This window comes from Rhinichthys klamathensis, unplaced genomic scaffold (genome assembly GCF_029890125.1).
Source record: "Rhinichthys klamathensis goyatoka isolate OS25496 unplaced genomic scaffold, OSU_Roscu_1.1 h1tg000040l_1, whole genome shotgun sequence".
In the NCBI taxonomy this organism is placed as follows: Eukaryota; Metazoa; Chordata; class Actinopteri; order Cypriniformes; family Leuciscidae; genus Rhinichthys; species Rhinichthys klamathensis.
This window is the reverse complement of record NW_026606587.1, coordinates 15,271,540-15,294,966: the sequence shown is the minus strand read 5'-3', so window position 1 is coordinate 15,294,966 and position 23,427 is coordinate 15,271,540. Positions and strand designations below refer to the sequence as shown.

The following is a 23,427-nucleotide window of genomic DNA, read 5'->3' as shown; positions in this document are numbered from 1 at the left end:
GTCCGATGCCGTTTCATGCGATGCCTCTATGTCTGATGCCTTTTTGTCTGAGGCTGTTTTGTCCGATGCCGTTTCATGCGATGCCTCTATGTCTGATGCCTTTTTGTCTGAGGCTGTTTTGTCTGATGCCTAATTGTACGAGACCTGACACCTGACATTGTTTTTCCTGAGACCTGAAGCTTTTCAGTCTGAGACGCGATGCCGTTTTCTCCAATGACTGAAGCCTTTTATTCTGAGGCATGATGCCTTGTCTTCATATGTCTGAGGTCTGAGGATATCCTAAAATGTACACCGTACACTGGTTGTTCTCTCCATACTCGACAACGACGGAATCCAACGGCGTGGGCGACGGTATAATGCGTGTATTAAATTGTATGAAATAATCTCGAAAAAAGCACAAACACGGCAGAGATGGCAAGTACAACAGCTGCTGGAATTAGCTGAGAGTGACGCTAACAGACAGCAGACAAACGGCCGCAACCCACCTGTCACTCAAGTGGCCACGCCCTTAATTATGCAGAACTGTAAGGTTTAATATAATTTAAACAGAGTTGTAAAAAAATTCACCCCCCTCACAGTTGTCATTAAGGGCAAAATTAGCTATATAGACCAAAACCACTTTTTGCTCCAGACTGTAAACATGTTTTTTTCTGCTGTAAAGTTGGGGACATTAACATGGGGGAGATAGAGATTTGACTCACTTTTGCTGCCAGCCTCAAGCGGCCAGTCGGTGAATTGCAGTTTAATTCACTTCCGTGTTGGTTTCAAGAGAGAGACAGGGTGGGAGGTTGCCGCTGGATGGAAACCGAAACGCAGACAGCAACAGGTCTGGGGAAAAAAGGTCCTGGGAAAAAAGTTTCTGGGACAAATTGTTCCGGATAATTTCAGTGGAAACGCGGTTTATGGTTCTTTTCATACAGTTTAAGGAAGATATGAAATTGATGATACCACAATAATAAACTGGTGTGTGGAAGAAAATATGACATTTTTTTTCTTTCCATAACTAACATTAACAGCCTTTTACCTTGTAAACACATGGCACTAAACCCCAGCACATTGTCTGTAGGAAATTAAACAGTCAATCTGATTGGAACTCTTGATTTTCACATGTTTCTATCATCTATCTATCCAAAATATAGCCTACAAACAAAATGTATTCCTGTTTTCTGCATATTATAGAGCCAATTATTCTAAATTAAGATCAATTATTCCGCTATAATTGTGTGGGTGTGTTGGTATGAATGTCAGAGTGTGGTTTGTATGTGTGTAATAAAGACACTTTTGTGCTTGAAATATTTGAGAGAGAAAAACTCAACTGCAAATCACAAACCCAACCACTGTGTGTACCAGTGGAGCTTTGCTGGCATCTGATGGGGGAAATCTGGTACTGCGCCCACACAAAATCTCACTGAAAGCAAATATTTTTTAGATGTCAACCTAAAATTTTGAACACAACTTATTAAGATTTATGGATTTGATGTTCTAGCGGTTTCATATTTATATAAAATCATTTTAATCAACCATTTCATAAACTTAAACCTCTATAACTTTTTTTGTTTTGTTTCACTTCTAAGTTTCTTCTTTAAAAGGAGATCAAACTTAAGTGTGTGCTCCCAAGCTTCAATTTTTTCTTCAGTTTTTTGACGTGAACATTGTTGTTCACTGGACCCACATGTAATTTTTTTTAATTATCTGTAAGTTTTATCAGCAGTATTTAAGATAATGTGTTACGTTTTAAAGGATGGAGTAATAAACAGACACAATGAATTCCAGGTTAGGTTAATCATTGAAATTAACGAGCTTAATGAACTCCTCACGACAATTAATAGCATTTAAATATCGCTGCAATCAGTGCAGAAGATTGACAGGAGCTGTTGAGTAGTAAACAGCGCTAGATCTCAACAGAAGTTCTGTGGGGTTTCTGAAAGAGACGCTTGTTTCACGTTTAGTGTTGGATGATCGCTCTTCATGGCTGTGAGGGAGATTTGTGTTTGGAAATGGCTCATTTTAGCCCTTTTCCTCTTTGCTGTTGAGGGACATAGATCAGGACCGTAAGTAAATGTGCTTTGAAGTGAATGAAAGTGTCCTTCTATCTGTTTTAACCTGATTCCTCAGTGTATGCATTTCCAATCCGATCTCTCTCGGCAATTCGTACCAATTCATACGACCTCGGTTTTTGGTAAATCGTACATATTTTACGAGTTGCCAAATTTGTATGAATCTGTAGCATTACCTACCCCTGAACCAGCCCATCACGTGGGTTTAGACGAATCGTACAGCCACTTAATCACTTGTACGAATTGGTCGTAGGGTTGCCACCTATGTCTGATAAAATACCGGGACATATTACCCGCCCACCTGGGGGGAGGGAGAGAGGGGTGTTTGAAGACCAAAAATGAACGGTTGAACACCAAAATTTAAATTTTAACTGTAGGCCCGCCTATACACCAAATGCTGCGCAAAAATATATCCTATATTCGCGTATTTTCAGATTTTTGTTCATGATTTTTTTTTTGCCCCTTTAATAAGCATTTAAAATATTCACAAATTATATGGATAAAATGGTTTTCTAAGGCCAAACACTATATTTCTAAGGCTATAGATGATTTATAGGCTATTATAAATGTTTCTGAAAAAGTAACGAGGCATTTTAATTGTTTATTAATAAACTAGTATTTTCTAAATCGGCTGCAACATATCTCCATCTCCGCTGTAAAGCAGATGCGCCTTTAGAGAAGAAATTCATATGGATTACATAATCAGACTGTATTTTCTTTTGATTCGAATTTGTTCGTTTAAAAGTGGACATTTCAAGCTTTAGCCTATGGGCTTGTTTATTTTGAGACGCGATCCAGTTCACGGAGACCATAAAAGAGCGCGACTGATTGTTTTATTTTATTTTACAAAAGCACAACGTTTTCTTGTTATTGTGAGTTTACACAAATAAAAGTAGTTGCGAATGATGTATTGTTGCGAATGATGTTTATTTTCTATGACCAGAAATGATAGAGTAGTAGGCCTATTTTAAGTTGTTTCCACTGTTGATAGAAAAACGGAAGTGCTCGCGCCCGCGCCTCGTGCAGCAAGCGCGCTCCACACTCAGATTACATGCGCTTCTTATGCGCTTCTTGAGGCAGACTCGACTCACACTAGCACACACACGCAAGGTCTCTCGCTCTCTGCCGTTGCGCGCGCTACACAGTTTGAACATACATATTCACGTAGCCTTTCGAAAACCGGGACATTCAGTGTCCCGGGAGAGTGCGTAAATTTCCCGGGACAGGTTATTAAAAAGAAGGACAATCCCGGTAAAACCGGGACAGGTGGCAACCCTAATTGGTCGTGAGATAGCGGTGGCAATTCTCAGCAAAATGACTGTTTGTAATCTCTAGTACAACATTATGGCAACTACTTCTGTGCTTTTTCTACTCTTGCATGATTATGTTCAGATCTAATTTCCTACACTAAACGTCTTACTGATGTTTCCACAGATCCTTCTTGGTGACGTTCCCTGCTGTGATTGAGTTCGGTTCTGATGCCAAACTGTGTGCGAGTCTGTTAAAGCCCAATGAGAGTCTCAAGATGACTGTTTCTCTGCTTGATGCTACAAATAGGACAACTCAACTTGTGCAGCACAGTTCTGTGACAGAGTTTCACCGGTGCTTTAGTTTCAAGGTCTGTCATTGTGCAGCACATGCAGTATTGTTGTCTGTTTATTGTTTAATAACACTTCTCTACAGGCTCCTCTAGGAGATCTGGAATCTGTGCAGACGCTTAAGGTGGAAGTTCAAGGGAGGGTCTTCAAAATGACAGAAGAGAGGAAAGTCATGTTCAGATCTTACCTACCTTTGACCTTCATCCAAACAGACAAACCCATCTACAATCCAGGACAAACGGGTGAGCTTTGAACGACCCTTGGTTAAATATTACAAGTGATCAGAACTTGTGCAATGGACTTTCTACATGTTCGAGTGCATTATGCAGTGGATTTCAGTTCTTATCCGTTTTCCCTTTTGCAGTGAATTTCAGAGTTGTGACCATGAATGCCAAATTTGTGCCCCTTGATCAAATGGTATGTCTGTGTCTCAATTAAACATTGATTTTAATGGTATACAAGTAAAATACAGGTTGTTAAAATCTGCATTTATGTAACTTAAATGTCTTCTATGTGTTTTACAGTACAGTCTTGTGGTGGTGGAGGTGAGTGTTTGATCTGGTGCTAGTCTTTTTAGGCTTGAACCTAAAGGCATGCAGTTTCTTTTTCTGAGTTTTTTTTTTTTTTTCAATAGAACAATCAAAATAACCGGATTGGTCAGTGGACAAACGTTTCCTCAACGGGTTGGATATTGCAGCTTTCTCACGAGTTAAACCCAGAGGCTCAGATAGGGATGTACACACTAAAGGCTTTTATTGGTGACCGAACGATCTCCCAGAATATTGAGGTGCAGAAATACGGTAAGTCAGTGTTTGAGTGCAAAAGTACAACAGCAGAGCTGAGGTCCTCATTAAGCAGTTTGTTTCTGGTTTAGTTTTACCCAAGTTTGACGTGGCTGTAAAAACACCACAGACGTACAGCGTTGGAGTTGTGGGACTGAAAGTTGAGGCTTGTGCCAAGTGAGTGATTCTTCTATTCCTGTATTGTGGGTGGATGGGTCTTGATCTCATTCCTTGTAACATATTTCCCCCAGATATACATATGGGCAACCTGTACCTGGTCAAGCGTTGGTGGAAGTATGCCGTGAGCCATATCGATTCTCTGAGGTTCCTGGCCTGACTCGTCTGTGCCTGAATAAAACGGTTAAGGTGTGACTCCTGCCATACAGAGATAGGTTTTTCTTCTGCTTGTGCTTGACTTTTTACTGACTATCTTTGTTCTGAAACCAGATGAATGCCACAGGCTGTGCCTCCCTTACCTTCAGCACATCTGTGTTTTTCAACACCAAATTTGTAAGAAACTTGGAAGATTTGTTTCTTGTTAACTTGAATATCACTGAGGAGGGAACGGGTGAGTTATTGGCTGGTTTAAACCAGTAACGCATGTCTACATGTTTATTTGGTGTATTCTTGTTTGTGCTTTTTCTTCCCAGACGTAGTTGTATCAAAATCCACAACCGTGTCCATTACGTTTGAAGTTGGGAATGTCAAATTTGTGGAGCTCCCAGAGTCTTTTAGATCTGGATCAATGATTGCTGGAAAGGCAAGTAAAAGTTCATGACGTTACAGAAGCCTTCACATTGGTTCCCTTTCCTAACCTTGTCTTTTTCAACAGGTCTTGGCGTCTTTTTTCAATGGGACTCCAATTGCAAACAAAGCTGTGTATCTCCTGAATGGTAACAGTTGGCCTGATGAGCTGCTGCTGAATCTAACCACAGACCAGAACGGACTGGCCACATTCTCCCTCAACACTGCTAAACTTCCCAAGGCCGATCTAAATCTGGTGGTACGATTTTTCGCTTTCTCTTATTATAAATTATTTTTCTCCTTCGCACAACTACAATTGCATTTGTTCTCTAGGCAAGCGCAACTCCAGCAAGTTCTGATGGTTATAAGTCCCCATACTTCAGCACAGATAGGAGGGTTGTTCAGCTTCTCCAACCTTCTGCTCCTGACAGCCAAAAGTTCAGTGAACTGACTATAGTGAAGCTTGAGCAGCCGCTCAAATGTGGTGCTGCGTTTCCAGTGACCATCAAGTATTCTTTCGTTGGAGAAACTGGCAACTACAACACTGACATCATCTATATGGTGACTAAAAATAATAGATTTGTTTTGATTGCACTGATCTGTGTGTCTGGCACATTTTATGCACTGGTGTATCTTTTGTCAGGTCTTGTCCAGAGGAGTGATCGTCCTCCATGGCCTTCAGACGGTCACCGTGAGGGCTTCTAATACCGTCACGACTGGCTCCGTGTCGTTCCAACTGTCTGTCGGTGTTGATATGGCTCCGGTAGTGCAGATTCTGGTCTACTGTGTTCTGCCCAGTGACAGCGTAGTTGTTGGTACAGCGGTGTTTGAAACTGAAATGTGTTTTCAAAACAAGGTATGATGTGCACTAGCATCTTTTGGCTTTAAGTGGGGAACGATGACATGTCTTCCAGTGTGTTGGTCCTTGTTCCAGGTGTCTCTACAGTTCTCTCCTGCTAAGGCGGTTCCTGGTGAGGAAAGCGTTCTGACCGTCTCTGCTCAAGCGGGATCCCTGTGTGGCCTCAGCGCTGTAGATCAGAGCGTCCAGATCTTGAAGCCAGGGACGCAACGCCTGAGTCCTGAAATGGTACATATGTGCAGTTCAGTTTTCCTGTTGGACTTTATTTGACATCCAGGTTCAGCTTTAGGATTTGAGTGTCCTTATGGATCAATTGGACAAATCCATACTATTACGACGTGGCTGTTATATTTAAAGCAAAACTTTTTTTTTTTAACTTAAGAACCAATAGACTAGGGGTGTAACAATATATCGTGCCACAATATTTTGCAATATGTATTGTGGATGGTCCCTACATTAAACTACTATATATATAATGCAATGGGGGAATAATTGTGGGTCCTGATAATACCAAGTGTTTTGTTACCTGACCAGTAAACTGTCCAACATTATTTTAAATGTATCTAGTCAGTGAAAAAGTACAAGAATATTTGTCTAAAATTCTGTATTTTCAGCTTCAGAATCATGAATATTTTTATTCTGGTGTCACCATTGTCCTTGGGTTAAAAGCACAGAGGCCAAGGCTATTAATTTAAACCAACAATGTAATATGATAAAAGGTTAACAAAATAAAATTTACTTTGATATGTCTTGGAGCATCGCAATATCGTGAGTTCAGTATAGTGACATGAGGGTATCGTTGCACCCCTACAACAGACCAGATGGTTTTTTTGTTGTTTTTTTGTTCAATTTTCTAGAAGTGTGTGACATGCCAACACCTGTACTGTATCACTCAATCAACTATCTGCTTACATTGACACATTATATGAGAACTGAACTGGAAAAGATCACTGAGCGGCTATATATAATTGAACTAAATTACTTTTTTTAACAAGACATGAACCATCACTGAACTTAAGCTAGACTCTGACACTATTCTCTTTTAGAAACCAACTTTGTTGCATTTTCATGTTATCACTGCAAAGCTGCTTTTGAAACAATCTGTTTTGTAAAAAGTGCTATATAAAGTTGACTTGTTTCATGAACCCAGGTGTTTAACCTGCTCCCGGTGCGGTCGCAATCAGATTATCCGTACACAGTTGAGGATGAACAGGAGTGTCTTACACTTCGACCCCGTCGAGCTGTTCCTACAGATCATGCCTATACAGGTTTCAAGGTAGAAAATCCTTCATGACCATATAGTCACTTAATAATACAGGGCCCTTGATTTCAGTTTTGTCTTGTTTCTCTGGCAGAGTGTGGGGTTGAAGCTCGCAACAAATCTGAATGTACGAGAACCTGATTGCCTGAAGTACAAAGACCTGGTTTATTATCGTAATGGCCCTGGACGTAGGTCTATACAGTTGTTTCCATGAAAACCCTTTCTGTGTGACTATTTGATCTCAAACTTATATTTTAATGTTTTTTTTTATAGAAGGTGCATTGTGTAATTTAGGAGGATCTGTTGACAATGTACCGTTATGTATATGATATTGCCTTTGTGTAAGGTCTTTATACACCACTGAAAATGGTTATTTTTATTACCTAAGAATGAGCCATTTCATCTACATATCCCGCTGGTCCCCTTACATTGAAATATGGGGCAGCAGTGGCTCAGTGGTTCATGTAGGTCGTCTACAAACCGGAAGTTTGGTGGTTCAATCCCCGGTTCCACCTGACCAAGTGTCGGTGTCCATGAGCAAGATACCTAACCCCAGCTGTGTGTGTGAGACACCTAACCCCAGCTGTGTGTGTGAGACACCTAACCCCAGCTGTGTGTGTGAGACACCTAACCCCAGCTGTGTGTGTGAGACACCTAACCCCAGCTGCTCCCGACGAGCTGGATGGCGCCTTGCATGGCAGACACCGCCGTCGGTGTGTGAATGGGAGGCAATATGTAAAGCGCTTTGGTGGCCATTGGGTCTGTGAAAGCGCTATATAAATGCAGTCCATTTACCAAATAGCCATTTTGCACCGACATGTTTCTACTGTGGCCCTAGCCTAAACGGACATGCGTTTTGTCACTGTCAGTGCTTTTTTAGCTTGCTGCTTTGCACGAAGAACAATGATGAACAAGTAACAATAACATAATCTTACTGAATAACTAAGTAATCCACAAACATCATTTCTTAATCTTTAAATAAACCATTGCTTAACTGGCTACTCTCTGCTGTCTCAGACGATGACATCTTCTCCTGTTGGCCACCGTAACTTCTGTTGGTTGCAATTCACAACCTCACCACTAGATCACACACTGCACCTTTAAATGCCATAAGCGGGGCTGTTTAGATCTTTTGTACCTTCAGAACTTGAATGCATTCAAAAAGCAGTCTTAATGTTGTCTTATTTCAGCATTCTTTGGAATCCGGGCCTTTGCGGAATCTGCATTGGCATCCTCTGCTGTATCGGCACCAGGTGGAAGTGGGAGCAGCTCCACCAATGATGTGACCGTCAGGGTTTACTTTCCAGAAACCTGGATCTGGCAGCTTGCTCAAGTGGGGTTAGTAAAACCTCTTTTGTTGCTAAAGCTACTTGCCCAGTTTTTACTGCTGTCCCCCTTGCTTCTACTTTCTGCTATCTCTTCTTTAGAGACACTGGATCCACACAAGTTCCCCTCAAGGTTCCTGACACAATCACCACATGGGAGACGGAGGCGTTCTGCCTGTCTTCCAAAGGTTTCGGTGTTGCTGCTCCTGCTCTGCTGACGGTCTTCCAGCCCTTCTTCCTGGAGCTCTCGCTGCCGTACTCCATCGTCCGGGGCGAGTCTTTTGAGCTCAAGGCCACGGTCTTCAGCTATCTGCCCGAGTGCATCATGGTCTGTCATGGTTTCTTTATATAATGGATCTGTATATAGAAGGTGCTGTGTCTTTGCTCCATGTGTTCTGTTTCATTGGCAGGTTCGAGTAACTCCAGCTCAATCCTCGGCCTTCACTCTGAAACCATTGAATGATCTGTATTCATCCTGTCTTTGTGCCAAAGGGAGAAAAACCTTTAAATGGGGTTTCACAGCTTCTCTCCTGGGTCAGTTTTGGACTCTCTCGCTCTCGAGGTGTTACTCACTGTAGGGATGCACGATAGTTAAAGTGCTATAATTCAGATGAAATGAAATAAAGTTTAAGCACAAATCAAGAGAACAATTCATAAACATGGTTTATTTAATCTAGTTTCCTTGTTTATATTTAGTTATAAATTACCTCCACATTATGAAAATCAAATGACTCATAATTTAATAAGCAGCTATGCTAAAATGGTGGATTTGCTAATATGAACTAACAACCTGGAATTGTTTAATGGTTTTTCTATTAACTTAAAAGGCTGACAGAGGTTGCATCTAAAATCAAACCTTCTCAGCAATAAACTTGACTATCGTTAGAAATTATTGAATAGTCACAGCAAACGGCACAAGTGGCCATGTGAAAACACACATGCTGTCTTTCATTAGAGCAGAATGTCAATGGAAATCGCTGAACGCCAACATGCCTATTTGCCAGGTTTTCAGATCATCAGCATTTTCTCAATGCAGATTGGGAAGCTAAACGCTGTGCAGAAAATGTATCCATTTAAGTGAAAAGCTGAGGTGGGGCTTTTTAAACTCTTGACGCCTGGTGACCAATCGTGGAGGCTTATCAATTCAAGAAACTGCAAATGTCAAATAGAGAATTGCTATTAGGATGATAGCTAGCTAGTGGGATTATGCGTAATAGACAAATGGTGATGAATCTTTTTTTAATTGCAATCGTGACTGTCGCTTCTGTCACTGCAGGAGCTGTTAATGTGACTCTCAATGCTTCAGCTGAACCATCCCAGAATCGATGTGGCACTGAGGTCGTGACTGTGCCAACGAGAGGACGCATGGACGTAGTCACTCGAAGTCTACTTGTCCTGGTAAGTGTTAGCCAGCCTTCTGGAGTTTGATCATGGAGCTCATGCTGCTTTACTGATGTGGTGTTTTACTGCTTTTATAGCCTGAAGGAGTTGAAAGGACAAACACCCAGAGTTGGTTACTGTGTCCAAAGGGTTTGTTTGCACTCAATGATTCTCAAACATATCCCCCTTAGCCTACAGTCAAACATTAGCCTAGTGCTCTGTGCTGACCTGTTCTGTTTGGACCGCAGGAAATCTCCTTTCTGAAGATGTGACTCTGACGTTTCCTGCAAATGTGATCCAGGGATCAGCCAAATGCTCAGTTTCAGTCCTAGGTAAAGCAGTTCAATTTTGGAGAAACCATCAGTGACGTTCAGCAGAATAACATATGGCTTGACCCCTTGTTTCTATTCCTCTCATAGGAGACGTAATGGGTCGTTCACTGAATAATCTAGATGGGTTATTAAGGATGCCATATGGCTGTGGAGAACAGAATATGGGTGTTCTTGCTCCAAATATTTACATACTGCAGTACCTGGAAGGCACGAGGCAACTCACCGCAGCCATCCGAGAGACGGCCACAGGCTACATTCAAAGAGGTTTGGACGACAATCTTCTTTTACTTGTTAGACTAGTTTAACGGGAAAAGAACTGAACGTCCTTTGGGAGCGTGTCAGACTAAGTTCTTGTGGATTTTGACCTGAACAGGATACCAAGGACAACTAAACTACAGGCACAGTGATGGATCATACAGCACATTTGGTTATGATGAATCGAATACATGGTGAGTTTCATGCTGGTTCTAGACTTTAGTCAGCTGTTTGTGTTTTTAGCTTGTCATGAAACTTCCTCCATGGCCAGGTTGACTGCCTTTGTCATGAGATCTTTTGGGCTAGCGAGGGGCTTCGTCTTCATAGACCCGAATGTCCTTCAGAGTGCAAAGGATTGGTTGATCAGCCAGCAGGTTTCGGACGGCTGTTTCATGCAGCAGGGAACTCTGTACCACTATGAACTGAAGGTGATCGCATATTTCTTCAAATGCACCATAATGTATTCAAGGGATTGGACAATTCTTAATCCATATACTGGTGTTTTAGGGTGGAGTTGATGATAACATTACCATGACCGCCTACATCACTGCATCACTGCTTGAGATGGGCGTCCCCTCCACGGTAAACTTCAGTAGTTGTATGAGCTCCTTACAGATGACCTTCCTTTTCTGGCTTTAGTCTGACACTTGCTTTGATTTTCAGGATCCCGTCATTACCAACGCTCTGTCTTGCTTGAGGCCTGTTGTTGGGAACGTGGGAAACACTTACACCACGGCTCTTCTGGCCTACACCTTCAGTCTGGCTGAAGAGACCACCACTCGATCACAGCTTCTAACCACCTTGAATAATCTTGCCATTTCTGAAGGTGAAATTTACCAGCCTCTTGTTTAAGATTTTCATCAGGTTATTTGGCATCAACTTTATCCTCTCCATCTCATCCTAAGGCACTAAACTCCATTGGTCTCAGACTACATCTGGTGATACTGTGGCGGTGGAGATCACCTCTTACGTGCTGCTAGCGGTTCTCACAGTTAAGCCCCTCACAACGGCTTCTCTGAGCTATGCTAACCGCATTGTCAACTGGCTGGTGACCCAGCAGAATCCCTATGGAGGCTTTTCCTCCACCCAGGTGCCTCTGACTACCAAACATGAGCACAATCAACCATATCTGAGTGGAGTTTTTAATAATTTGCTTGTTTTAGGACACTGTGGTGGCTCTTCATGCCCTGTCTGTGTACGCTGCTCAAGTGTTCAGTTTGGCTGGGTCCAGCACCGTTACCGTACAGTCCTCAGTAGTAGGAGGAGACTCTTATAGCTTCAGTGTGAGTCGGGACAACAGGCTGCTGTATCAGGAGAAGCCGCTGAAGAATGTTCCCGGCAAATATAGTATTAAAGCGTCAGGATCCGCTTGTGTGTCTGTGCAGGTCTGTATCTTCACCCTTTCCATTTCTGTTTCTTTTCGTGCACATACTAATTGTATTTTACTTATCATAGATTGCGTGTTTCTACAACATCCCGACACCTATTAAAGTCTCCAGAACGCTGAGTGTCGAAGCGAAGGTGACTGGAGACTGCAGACCGCTTGGGGCTAATCTTATGTTGAACTTCACAGTGAAGTAAGAACATCTTTGACTTTCTTAAATCAGCTCCTGTTTAGTTTTAATTCCATTTTAAAGCTGCTTGTTCCCGTTATCTAAACCTCTTTATTCCCATTCAGATACAATGGTGCACAAGCAAGTACTAACATGGTTATCGTGGACATTAAGCTCCTGTCGGGCTTCACGGCAGATACGTCACCGGTTTGTACTGGTTTAAGATGACTTGTAAGATGCTTGAAGCTCCTTCAGATGTAGTTCTCTGTAAATGATGGTTTTTTATTCTCAGCTTGGTTCTCCACCCAAATCGTTTGCTCCGCTAGTGGAGCGGGTTGATGCTGAAGATGATCATGTCCTAGTGTATCTGAAAGAGGTGAGACTACACTGGGTACATTACTAGCTGCCACCTTCGTGTATGTGCATCTTTGCTCTTCATCTCTTCTGTATTGCAGGTTCTCAAAAACTTCCCCATAACTTACACACTACGGCTAAAACGGGTTCTTGCAGTCTCAAATCTCAAGCCAGCAGTCATCAATGTTTATGACTACTATCAGACAAGTAGGCTTTCATCGACTCGTGAGTTTGGCTGAATTGGCTGTATGCTCAGGCTAATTTCTTGTCCTTTTTTCAGGTGATCAGTTTGAGACCACATACACATCCCCCTGTCCATGATTGTACGGTAGTACTGGCTACAAAACATGAATCAAATAAAACTTTTTATACAATCAGTGATGTGTTGCATGTTTCTGTGGATCAAGTTTGTTTGAAGCTGTAAGTCTGGAAGCAGCTCTACTGTGATAACAAATAATACAACAAATAGCCTCATAGTCCAGCGTAACTTAGGAGCCAGAACTCACCAGGAGACAGAATGGAGAACTGCGGGAGAACCCAGGCTCAGTTGAGGACTAGTTCTCCACTGTCCAGCGAACCGTGTATGATCATGATTCAGGCAGCATTACGGGTCAGGTTGGAACATTTTGCACTGAGTTTTTATTTGTCCTGTGACTTCTAGTAATCTGCATTGAGGTAAGGAACAATTTAATGGCTGTTCTAAACTGGGACTTTTCAATCACTTTTGGATTATTTAAAAGCAGGACTCTAAATGCTCCTGTATTACTACTTTCATTAATTCACTAATAGCATTTTTGGAAGTTCTGTGTTCCCTACAAAAAAGGAAGGTATACTGTTTTAAGTCGGGTACATTTAAATTAATAAACGCACCCCTAACCTTGTCGGTTTCTGTTCTTCTATAGGTTTTACATTCATTAAGCTTTTAAAATGTGACCAATACCTGAAAGCTCTTCCTCAATCTAATTCAATGTTATACTTCTCAGTGATTAATGCTAAAGTTCTGGCCTGAAACTAGTCTAGATGGTGCAGGCTAATAGGTCTTTAACTCACCTGTTCATAATTGGTTATCTATAGGGCGCAGCTGATTGGTTCTTGCATATTCAGTAGCCAATGAGCTTGCCGTTTAACCTTCAAATACTTGGTCAGCATTTGCCTTAGCATTGCAGCATGCTTTTAGAAATCCAACATCAAAGATAAGTGTAATATGTGGGGTTCACTCTCAAATGGTGTTGACATAACCATTGCATGAGACAGATATGAAATGCCAAGTAATCACTCTTTAGCAATGTAACTCAGACAATAGATATAGTAATATCAGCTCAAATATTCAAGTTTTTAAAATATTGTAAAATAATGACTCGTAAATTGAAATGTTTGCGGTACATTTTTATTATCTTCGTGGAGACACTGCTATGTAGCATGTTCATTAAGCACCATCACTGAATTCAGAGAATTTGTGACCCATAGGCACAGGCCAATAGAGTTAAGCCATTCGTTATGGTAGCCCAGGCACCCATAGTCACAGGCCAATAGAGTTAAGCCATTCCGCATGGTGGCCCATAGACACAGGCCAATAGAGTTAAGCCATTCCGCATGGTAGCCCAGGCGCCCATAGACACAGGCCAATAGAGTTAAGCCATTCCGCATGGTAGCCCAGGGGCCCATAGACACAGGCGAATAGAGTTAAGCCATTCCGCATGGTAGCCCAGGCGCCCATAGACACAGGCCAATAGAGTTAAGCCATTCCGCATGGTAGCCCAGGCGCCCATAGACACAGGCCAATAGAGTTAAGCCATTCCGCATGGTAGCCCAGGCGCCCATTGTCACAGGCCAATAGAGTTAAGCCATTCCGCATGGTAGCCCAGGCGCCCATAGACACAGGCCAATAGAGTTAAGCCATTCCGCATGGTAGCCCAGGCGCCCATAGACACAGGCCAATAGAGTTAAGCCATTCCGCATGGTAGCCCAGGCGCCCATAGACACAGGCCAATAGAGTTAAGCCATTCCGCATGGTAGCCCAGGCGCCTATAGTCACATGCCAATAAAGTTAAGCCATTCCGCATGGTAGCCCAGGCGCCTATAGTCACATGCCAATAAAGTTAAGCCATTCCGCATGGTAGCCCAGGCGCCCATAGACACAGGGCAATAGAGTTAAGCCATTCGTTATGGTAGCCCAGGCGCCCATAGACACAGGGCAATAGAGTTAAGCCATTCCGCATGGTAGCCCAGGCGCCCATAGTCACAGGCCAATAGAGTTAAGCCATTCGTTATGGTAGCCCAGGCGCCCATAGGCACAGGCCAATAGAGTTAAGCCATTCCGCATGGTAGCCCAGGCGCCTATAGTCACAGGCCAATAGAGTTAAGCCATTCGTTATGGTAGCCCAGGCGCCCATAGTCACAGGCCAATAGAGTTAAGCCATTCGTTATGGTAGCCCAGGCGCCCATAGGCACAGGCCAATAGAGTTAAGCCATTCCGCATGGTAGCCCAGGCGCCTATAGTCACATGCCAATAGAGTTAAGCCATTCGTTATGGTAGCCCAGGCGCCCATAGGCACAGGGCAATAGAGTTAAGCCATTCGTTATGGTAGCCCAGGCGCCCATAGTCACAGGCCAATAGAGTTAAGCCATTCGTTATGGTAGCCCAGGCGCCCATAGGCACAGGGCAATGGAGTTAAGCCATTCCGCATGGTAGCCCAGGCGCCCATAGACACAGGCCAATAGAGTTAAGCCATTCGTTATGGTAGCCCAGGCGCCCATAGACACAGGGCAATAGAGTTAAGCCATTTGTTATGGTAGCCCAGGCGCCCATAGTCACAGGCCAATAGAGTTAAGCCATTCGTTATGGTAGCCCAGGCGCCCATAGGCACAGGCCAATAGAGTTAAGCCATTCCGCATGGTAGCCCAGGCGCCTATAGTCACATGCCAATAAAGTTAAGCCATTCCGCATGGTAGCCCAGGCGCCTATAGTCACAGGCCAATAGAGTTAAACCATTCATTATGGTAGCCCAGGCGCTCATAGGCACAGGGCAATAGAGTTAAGCCATTCGTTATGGTAGCCCAGGCGCCCATAGTCACAGGCCAATAGAGTTAAGCCATTCCGCATGGTAGCCCAGGCGCCCATAGACACAGGCCAATAGAGTTAAGCCATTCCGCATGGTAGCCCAGGCGCCCATAGACACAGGCCAATAGAGTTAAGCCATTCGTTATGGTAGCCCAGGCGCCCATAGACACAGGGCAATAGAGTTAAGCCATTCGTTATGGTAGCCCAGGCGCCCATAGTCACAGGCCAATAGAGTTAAGCCATTCGTTATGGTAGCCCAGGCGCCCATAGGCACAGGCCAATAGAGTTAAGCCATTCCGCATGGTAGCCCAGGTGCCTATAGTCACATGCCAATAGAGTTAAGCCATTCGTTATGGTAGCCCAGGCGCCCATAGGCACAGGGCAATAGAGTTAGGCCATTCGTTATGGTAGCCCCGGCGCCCATAGTCACAGGCCAATAGAGTTAAGCCATTCGTTATGGTAGCCCAGGCGCCCATAGGCACAGGGCAATGGAGTTAAGCCATTCCGCATGGTAGCCCAGGCGCCCATAGACACAGGCCAATAGAGTTAAGCCATTCTTTATGGTAGCCCAGGCGCCCATAGGCCCAGGGCAATAGAGTTAAGCCATTCGTTATGGTAGCCCAGGCGCCCATAAACACAGGGCAATAGAGTTAAGCCATTCGTTATGGTAGCCCAGGCGCCCATAGGCCCAGGCCAATAGAGTTAAGCCATTCGTTATGGTAGCCCAGGCACCCATAAACACAGGGCAATAGAGTTAAGCCATTCGTTATGGAAGCCCAGGCGCCCATAAACACAGGCCAATAGAGTTAAGCCATTCGTTATGGTAGCCCAGGCGCCCATAGACACAGGCCAATAGAGTTAAGCCATTCGTTATGGTAGCCCAGGCGCCCATAAACACAGGGCAATAGAGTTAAGCCATTCGTTATGGTAGCCCAGGTGCCCATAGGCACAGGCCAATAGAGTTAAGCCATTCCGCACGCTACTCTCAACTTTTTTGTTTGAGGGTCAAAGTTGGTGTTGTTGGTGATCAGCCAATGAAGGCCACAGGCCACATTATGCAAATGTGTAGCCAGCCTACATGTTTGTAACAGAAAGTGAGGCTGGAATTGCTGACGACTCGTTTCAGGCAGTTCAGAATCGATTATTTCTTTTTGAAGAAAATAACTTGTAGTGCACATTGATCTTAAAAACTTTGCAGACCTTTTACATTCACAAACAGCTTTATTACACACAACATGAAAGGTCATGAAGGGGTATTTAAAGGGTCACACTCTACACTAGAGAATCTCAAACTAAGGTTCACGATGTGGATCATTTAATTTCGCTCTCAAATAACATTTAAAAACGAGTTTTGTTATGAATTGCCGGACAAACTTTATTTTTTCAAACATCCTTTTGAACATGGGTTTGATGACATAATTTAGTTTATCTCAGTATCTGTTCTGGATGGATTGGGGAGGAAGTCTTTGATTCTTGAAAATCCAGTTTTACACAGCATGATTTAATCTACTAACCATGGTTGCCTAACAGAAAGCCTTTAATATGCTGTTGTTGTGGATGTAGAGTGTAATTGTCGTATGTTCAGGCTGGAGCTGTGTCAGGTGGAGGTCGATCTGGGTCACTTCTTGGCTCTGCGTCAGGAACTTGAGCTGGAGGAGAAGAACGTCCAATTACAGGACAAGAAGAAACAAAAGCTCAGACTCCAGCGAGAGAAGAGCGTGATCAAACAACGTAGACACAAAGCACAACATGACAAAATGTAAGAGTTTAATGTGAAATGTGTCACACAATTGCACACCGCTTGTATCACATCCACTCCAGTTTGCAGTTTAATGCAAGACGTGTAACCTGAGCCATTTAAAGGTGGAGTAAGCGCTTTCTGAGAAATGCTGTTGAAAATGGAAATCAACATCCAAACATACAATTTTTTGAATATTTGTTAGGGTGTGTTCACACTTGGCATGTTTGGTTGGATTAAAATGAACTGGTACGATTGTTCTGTAAGGGTGGTTCATTTGAATTAAGTATGAATGCTATCATCTGAACCCTGGTGCCACCAAACAAACAGACCGAGACGCTGAAAAGATGAGACTCGATCCGCTTCCAAATGAACTCTGGTGTGGTTCGACTGATATATGAACGCAACATGGACCAAAGACATGTAAACCAACCAAAAACAGGACGTGATGTCACAAGATGCAACCCTAAAAAGGACAGAATGTTTTTTTCTCATCATAGTCGTGATGTTGCTCATCACAGTTCAGTACAGGCATCAGAACCACGTCTCCTCACAGCAGATCCGTGTGTGTGTGTGTGTGTGTGTGACGGAGGGATTCCTGTCGCTGTTTTGACTCCTTACTTTGACAAGGACGCACCAACTAAAGTTATTGCTGATGCTGGACCAAAGGGTGTTGGAGCAGTACTAGTTCAGGACCAAAGTGTAGGAATGGTTCCTGTCTGCTATGTGAGCAGGAGCTTGACAGAGTGCGAACAAAGGTATTCGCAAACAGAGCGCGAAGCACTTGCTCTGGTCTGGGCATGTGAACGATTGCACCCTTACGTTTATGGTCGGAAGTTTGATCTCGTCACAGACCACAAAGCATTGGAAGCAATTTATAGCCCTCGCTCAAAACCATGCACACGAATCGAAAGGTGGGTCTTGAGATTACAGCCTTATGATTTCCGGGTGATTCACATACCTGGAACACACAACATCGCAGATCCTCTGTCACGTCTGCTGGGCCCATCAGCCAAAGGTGAGATGCACACACATAAAGCAGAGGAATATGTGCGGTTTATAGCAGTTTGTGCCACACCCAGCGCCCTGACCACCAAGGAAGTCGAGCAGATCTCAGCAAATGATGTGGAATTACAGAGACTGAGGACTGCTATTCAAACAGGTTGTTTTGATGACTGTCCTGCATACAGACATATTGCAGGTGAGATATGTGTCATTATCCAAATAATACTCAGAGGAACAAGAATTGTCTTGCCACAGTCGCTGCGAGGAAGAGCATTACAGTTGGCACATGAGGGTCAAGTGGAAAGACAAAACGCATCACTGATGAAACGAGTACGGATTGCCCATGCTGAGGGCCAGGATTGGAAAAGAGAGCTACGCAAATATGTGACTGTCTACAGGTCCATACAACACACCACAACGGGCAAAAGCCCAGCGGAACTTCTTTTTCAGAGGAAGACCAGAGGGAAGTTACCAGACATCACAACTCCACATAGTGACCTTGAAGCTCGAGACAAAGACGCGGAGCAGAAAGGAAAAGCCAAGATATACACAGACCACAGACGAGGCGCTAAGACATCAGGCATAGCGGTTGGAGATCAAGTGCTTGTGAAACAGGATAAAACAGACAAATTCACAACAACATTTCACAGCACTCCTCACAAGGTTGTACGCAGAGAAGGTAACAGCGTTGTTGTTCAGTCACCCACTGGAGCAAAGTATGCACGGAATACAACATTTGTCAAGAAGTTTCTGTCTGCGGAAACACCAACATTGGATGGCAAAATGATATGTGCTCAGGAGCCAAGTAATAATAAGGAGCAAAAGGGAAGTGCGGAGGAATGCAAAGGGAACTGTGAAACATTTCAGAGAGAGGAACAGATTCCTAAACCTCAGAGACAAGCCAGTGTTGTGGCATCGGCCAACTTATCTTTGAGAGTTTTGAAAGCTTTCTTCTGATCAGTTCCAAAATGAAATTTGGTGTCTTTTTTTGTTAGTCTGCGCAGAGGTTCTGAGATGCTCGCAAACTGGGGTATGAAGCGGCTACTATAGCCAGCTAAACCGAGAAAGCTTCTCACCTCTGAGACGTTTTCAGGCTCTCTTGCCTCCACAACTGCTCTCACCCTCTCTGCCGTCGGGCCTATGCCTTTCACTGACAACAGCATGCCCATAAACACCAATTTGTCCATGTTAAAGGTGCTCTATGTAACTTTTCTACTAAAATGAATCCTTTTTTTATTGCCTGTGTGTGAAGGGGTTGTAATCACACATTAAAATGATCCACTTGTCGAGTTTTGCTATTACCTCTGAAGGCCAGTATTCCTATTTCTATGTTAAGTCTCCGGGTCGGATTTACCGCGAAATCCAACGGATGTGACGTGCATGCGCGCTCCCAAGCCTCTCTCCTTATACACAGTCTATTGTAGACGGTCAGGGAGTTACGTCCGGTTAAAGGCGCACGTTTGTCGGCTTATATCTCAGTCAATCTTTGATCAATATTCCCAAGACTCTAATCGTTCGTAGTGCTGGACGGGGCCTTTCGAACGAGCCCACCCCCGGGGTCCAACTCGCCCGGCTCCCCGAGTTATAGCCGTTCGAAATCGGGGGTCCCAGCGAACGGCGATCCGGTAGGGGGCATCCCCGAGGCCCGCCACTCTAGCGTTCGGGCAAGGGTTCCCCTGGGACCTCCTCCCCCGAATTTGAGCTCTCTGGGTCTTTGCCTTCCAGAGATACGAGCGATTTTCTTCTGAGATCGTGACGTCACCGGCGTCCGCAATTTTGCAGCGCGCCCGATGGTTTTCTGCTAATATCTCCGCGAAAACACCACCAAAAACTATGGAACTTATATGGTTCTTTTCAGCTCGACTAGATGGTCCCAACGAGCTCGGTGCTCGCCGAATCCGTCAAGTATTCGCCGAGATATTTGCGTAATAGACGGTATTGTCTATGAGTTCGAGCACGAGCGCTCTTGTAAAATTTGGTTGCAATCTGAAACATCACCACTAGAGGCCGCTAAAAGTAACCTAGAGCACCTTTAAACTGGCACTTCTCTACATTCAGAGTCAAGCCGCAGCTTTCCAGTCTCTTTAGTAATGCATGCATTCTTTTCTCATGAGCCTCTTTGTCAGGTGCATGGATGATGATGTCGTCTGATATGTTCTCTACTCCTTCGATGCCAGCTAGAACAGTAGCTGTTTCGTGCTGGTACTGCTCACTTGCTGATGACACTCCAAACACCAGTCTTTTGAACCTATATATGCCATTATGAACGGCGAACGTGGTGATGTCTCTTGATTCTGGGGTCAATTCCAGCTGATGGTACCCCCATTTCAGGTCTAGCTTGCTGAAAACGACTGACCCATTCATACCTTGCAACAGTTCATCCACTGTGGGGATCGGGAACCGCCCATGAATGATTGCAGTGTTTGCTTGTCTCATGTCCAAACACATCCTTATTTCCCCATTCGCTTTGAGTACAATGACAACTGGGTTTACCCAAGGGGTTGCTCCATTGACTTTTTCGATAATGTCCATGTGGAGCAGCTCATTTATTTTTTCCTCAATTGGGCACGCCTAAGGGGCTGTGCAACTGGTGTCACTGTGCTGTCTATGTGCAGACTAATTTGTTTTGTGTTTAGTTTGCCTACTCCACAGAGCAATTTGGGGTACTTCTGTCGTATCATGGAGTTCACATCACTCACCACAGCAACATTAGCTCCAATCTTCAGCACTCCTAATTTAACTGCTGTGTCTTTTCCGAGCAGTGGCTCCCCTCTCCCGCAAATAACTGTAAACTCAGCTGTTGTGCCGCGTTTTCCGATTCCGACCTCACACCAGAAAATTCCTTTCACTGGTAAGGGTTCACTTGCTGAGTATGCATACAGTTTTTTGTCCGATTTGGCAGAGCTGCACTTGATCTTTTTTTCTTTCAGCATTTCCCACCTTTGTAGCGTCAGGTGCGTCGTCAGTCAGGATCAAACCCTTTCCATCGGCAAAAAGTTCGAATGCATTTAACCATCTTGTCCATCGCGGACCCAACGTGGCTGGATCACTGTAGCAGTCGAACTTAGGAACAGTACCGTCCATCTTTAACGCGTGCTTTATCAGACTTCAGTTAACTAAGATAAACTAGTCGGCGTGACACACCTCTAACTCACTTTCAGATTTAACTAACGAGTGAGTCCTTGTTGTAGCATCCTCGTCGCCGATGTTATATACTTTATAGTTATTTCGGATCGAACCACACAGACACCAGATATAACTTCCATCCGTCCTTTATCTCCACTTTGTACGTGATGACGTCGGTGACGTCACATCAATACACAACACCATTAACAGATGTTATGCGAGTAAAACGTATTTTCTCATTCCAAAAAACATGGCAACAGATGTTGGTAGGTTTAAGTATATCGCAGCCCACACACTAGCCATTATTATTAATGGAAGGCATGTTTTCCAAGTATTAAAGGCAAGGAAAGACCCGTATACTGAGAGCGGCTCATATGAGTGTTTCTCACTCCTTCTGCTTCAAGCTCTTGAGAAATTGTGGCATTTCGTTGTTGTTTCGAATCCAGTATTCCTGTGATACTTTTGTCTTTTATGAGTTTAATAAAAAACTCTGTCTCGTCTTCTGTCCAAACACACCACATCATCTTTAAAGAATGATCGACTTTTATGTACACCAGTTTTGCGAAATATTCCTTTTTCGAATTGCCTGAAAAAACCCCTCATGCGAGCGTAAAAACTTTTTTACGATACATGGGAGTTTTTTGTGAAATTGACGTGTTTCCATTGGGCGTATTTTCAATTCGCAATTTCAATTTGCGCAATTTGAAGAGTAATGGTATGTGTATCCACAGCAGCATTGGACAAGTATTGCTGGGCGAGTGTTTGCGTCTGCATATGCCATTGATAGATCGTCTCTCCATGTACTTAGGAAACTATGTATGCTAGAAAACTACAACAGAAAGCCTATGAACAGAAACAGAAAGAGCAAGAGCAACACATGAAAGAGTCACTGGAGGCCAAAGGATTGAACAGCACTGAACACATCCACCGACTGAGAGTGCAGGAGCGCTTCAGGAAGAAAAATGCGTGAGAATTTCCTCTAAACATCTGATGTGAAGGCTCAAAAGGTTTGAGGACAGCTGTTATGCTGTATGTTTTACATATCTTCTATCTTTTTCATTGAAGGGAATTTGAAGATACACGGAGAGTGGGGCAAATGGAGATTGTGGCTAAATTGCTCTCGGAAAGGAACATGAAGGAGAGGCGTAGGAAATCTCCTGTACTGACTCTGAGGTGATTGCTTAGCGTGACACTCGCCATACAGTATATGTTTATCAGTAAAGCAATGAATGAAATGAAAGTATGTTCTGCGCTCCACAATGAGAAAGTACAGTTAGCTTATGAATTATGCAAGTTTGTCTGCAGAAGTAGAGATCACATTGCATAATGCCATTATAAACCAACTCAGCAAGCAATTTTGCGTTTTTAAAGACGTCTAATAGCCGTCCAAACACAACTCAGACGTCTAGGCTAAAACAAGGCAAAATTTGGGATGTCAGTAAAAATTTCAGAGACGTCTAACCATCGCCCAAGAATAGACTCAATTAGATAACAAAGAAATGAAATGAGTGAAGAAATGAAACCAAACACCTTAGAACCACTGTTGACTTTGCTTACATGATGGAATATCGTACATCTCGCAAGCCTGAGAGTGACGCTAACAGACAGCAGACAAACGGCCGCAACCCACCTGTCAGTCAAGTGGCCACGCCCTTAATTATGCAGAACTGTAAGGCTTAATATAATTTAAACAGAGTTGTAAAAAAATTCACCCCCCTCACAGTTGTCATGAAGGGCAAAATTAGCTATATAGACCAAAACCACTTTTTGCTCTAGACTGTAAACATGTTTTTTTCTGCTGTGAAGTTGGGCACATTAACATGGAGGAGATAGAGATTTGACTCACTTTTGCTGCCAGCCTCAAGCGGCCAGTCGGTGAATTGCAGTTTAATTCACTTCCGTGTTGGTTTCAAGAGAGAGACAGGGTGGGAGGTTGCCGCTGGATGGAAACCGAAACGCAGACAGCAACAGGTCTGGGGGGAAAAAGTTCCTGGGAA

The 23,427-nt window shown here is 43.7% G+C and overlaps 1 protein-coding gene across 1 annotated transcript; it reads left to right on the top strand.

Annotated features, from left to right (window-relative positions):
* Positions 1-1,924: 1,924 nt before the first annotated feature.
* LOC130082167 (alpha-2-macroglobulin-like protein 1) lies at positions 1,925-12,828 on the top strand. Its single transcript, XM_056246959.1, has 34 exons — positions 1,925-2,051; positions 3,492-3,675; positions 3,741-3,897; positions 4,020-4,072; positions 4,180-4,200; positions 4,290-4,455; positions 4,530-4,614; positions 4,689-4,803; positions 4,885-5,005; positions 5,088-5,197; positions 5,270-5,440; positions 5,515-5,742; positions 5,825-6,037; positions 6,116-6,268; positions 7,191-7,316; positions 7,396-7,474; positions 8,492-8,639; positions 8,729-8,954; positions 9,037-9,160; positions 9,903-10,024; positions 10,105-10,156; positions 10,255-10,338; positions 10,426-10,602; positions 10,712-10,787; positions 10,865-11,021; positions 11,101-11,175; positions 11,257-11,419; positions 11,499-11,683; positions 11,757-11,978; positions 12,049-12,170; positions 12,272-12,353; positions 12,439-12,522; positions 12,602-12,707; positions 12,781-12,828. The coding sequence occupies exons 1-34, from the start codon at positions 1,969-1,971 to the stop codon at positions 12,819-12,821; spliced, it is 4,311 nt and encodes a 1,436-aa protein (XP_056102934.1). The 5' UTR covers positions 1,925-1,968; the 3' UTR covers positions 12,822-12,828.
* The last annotated feature ends 10,599 nt before the right edge of the window (positions 12,829-23,427 follow it).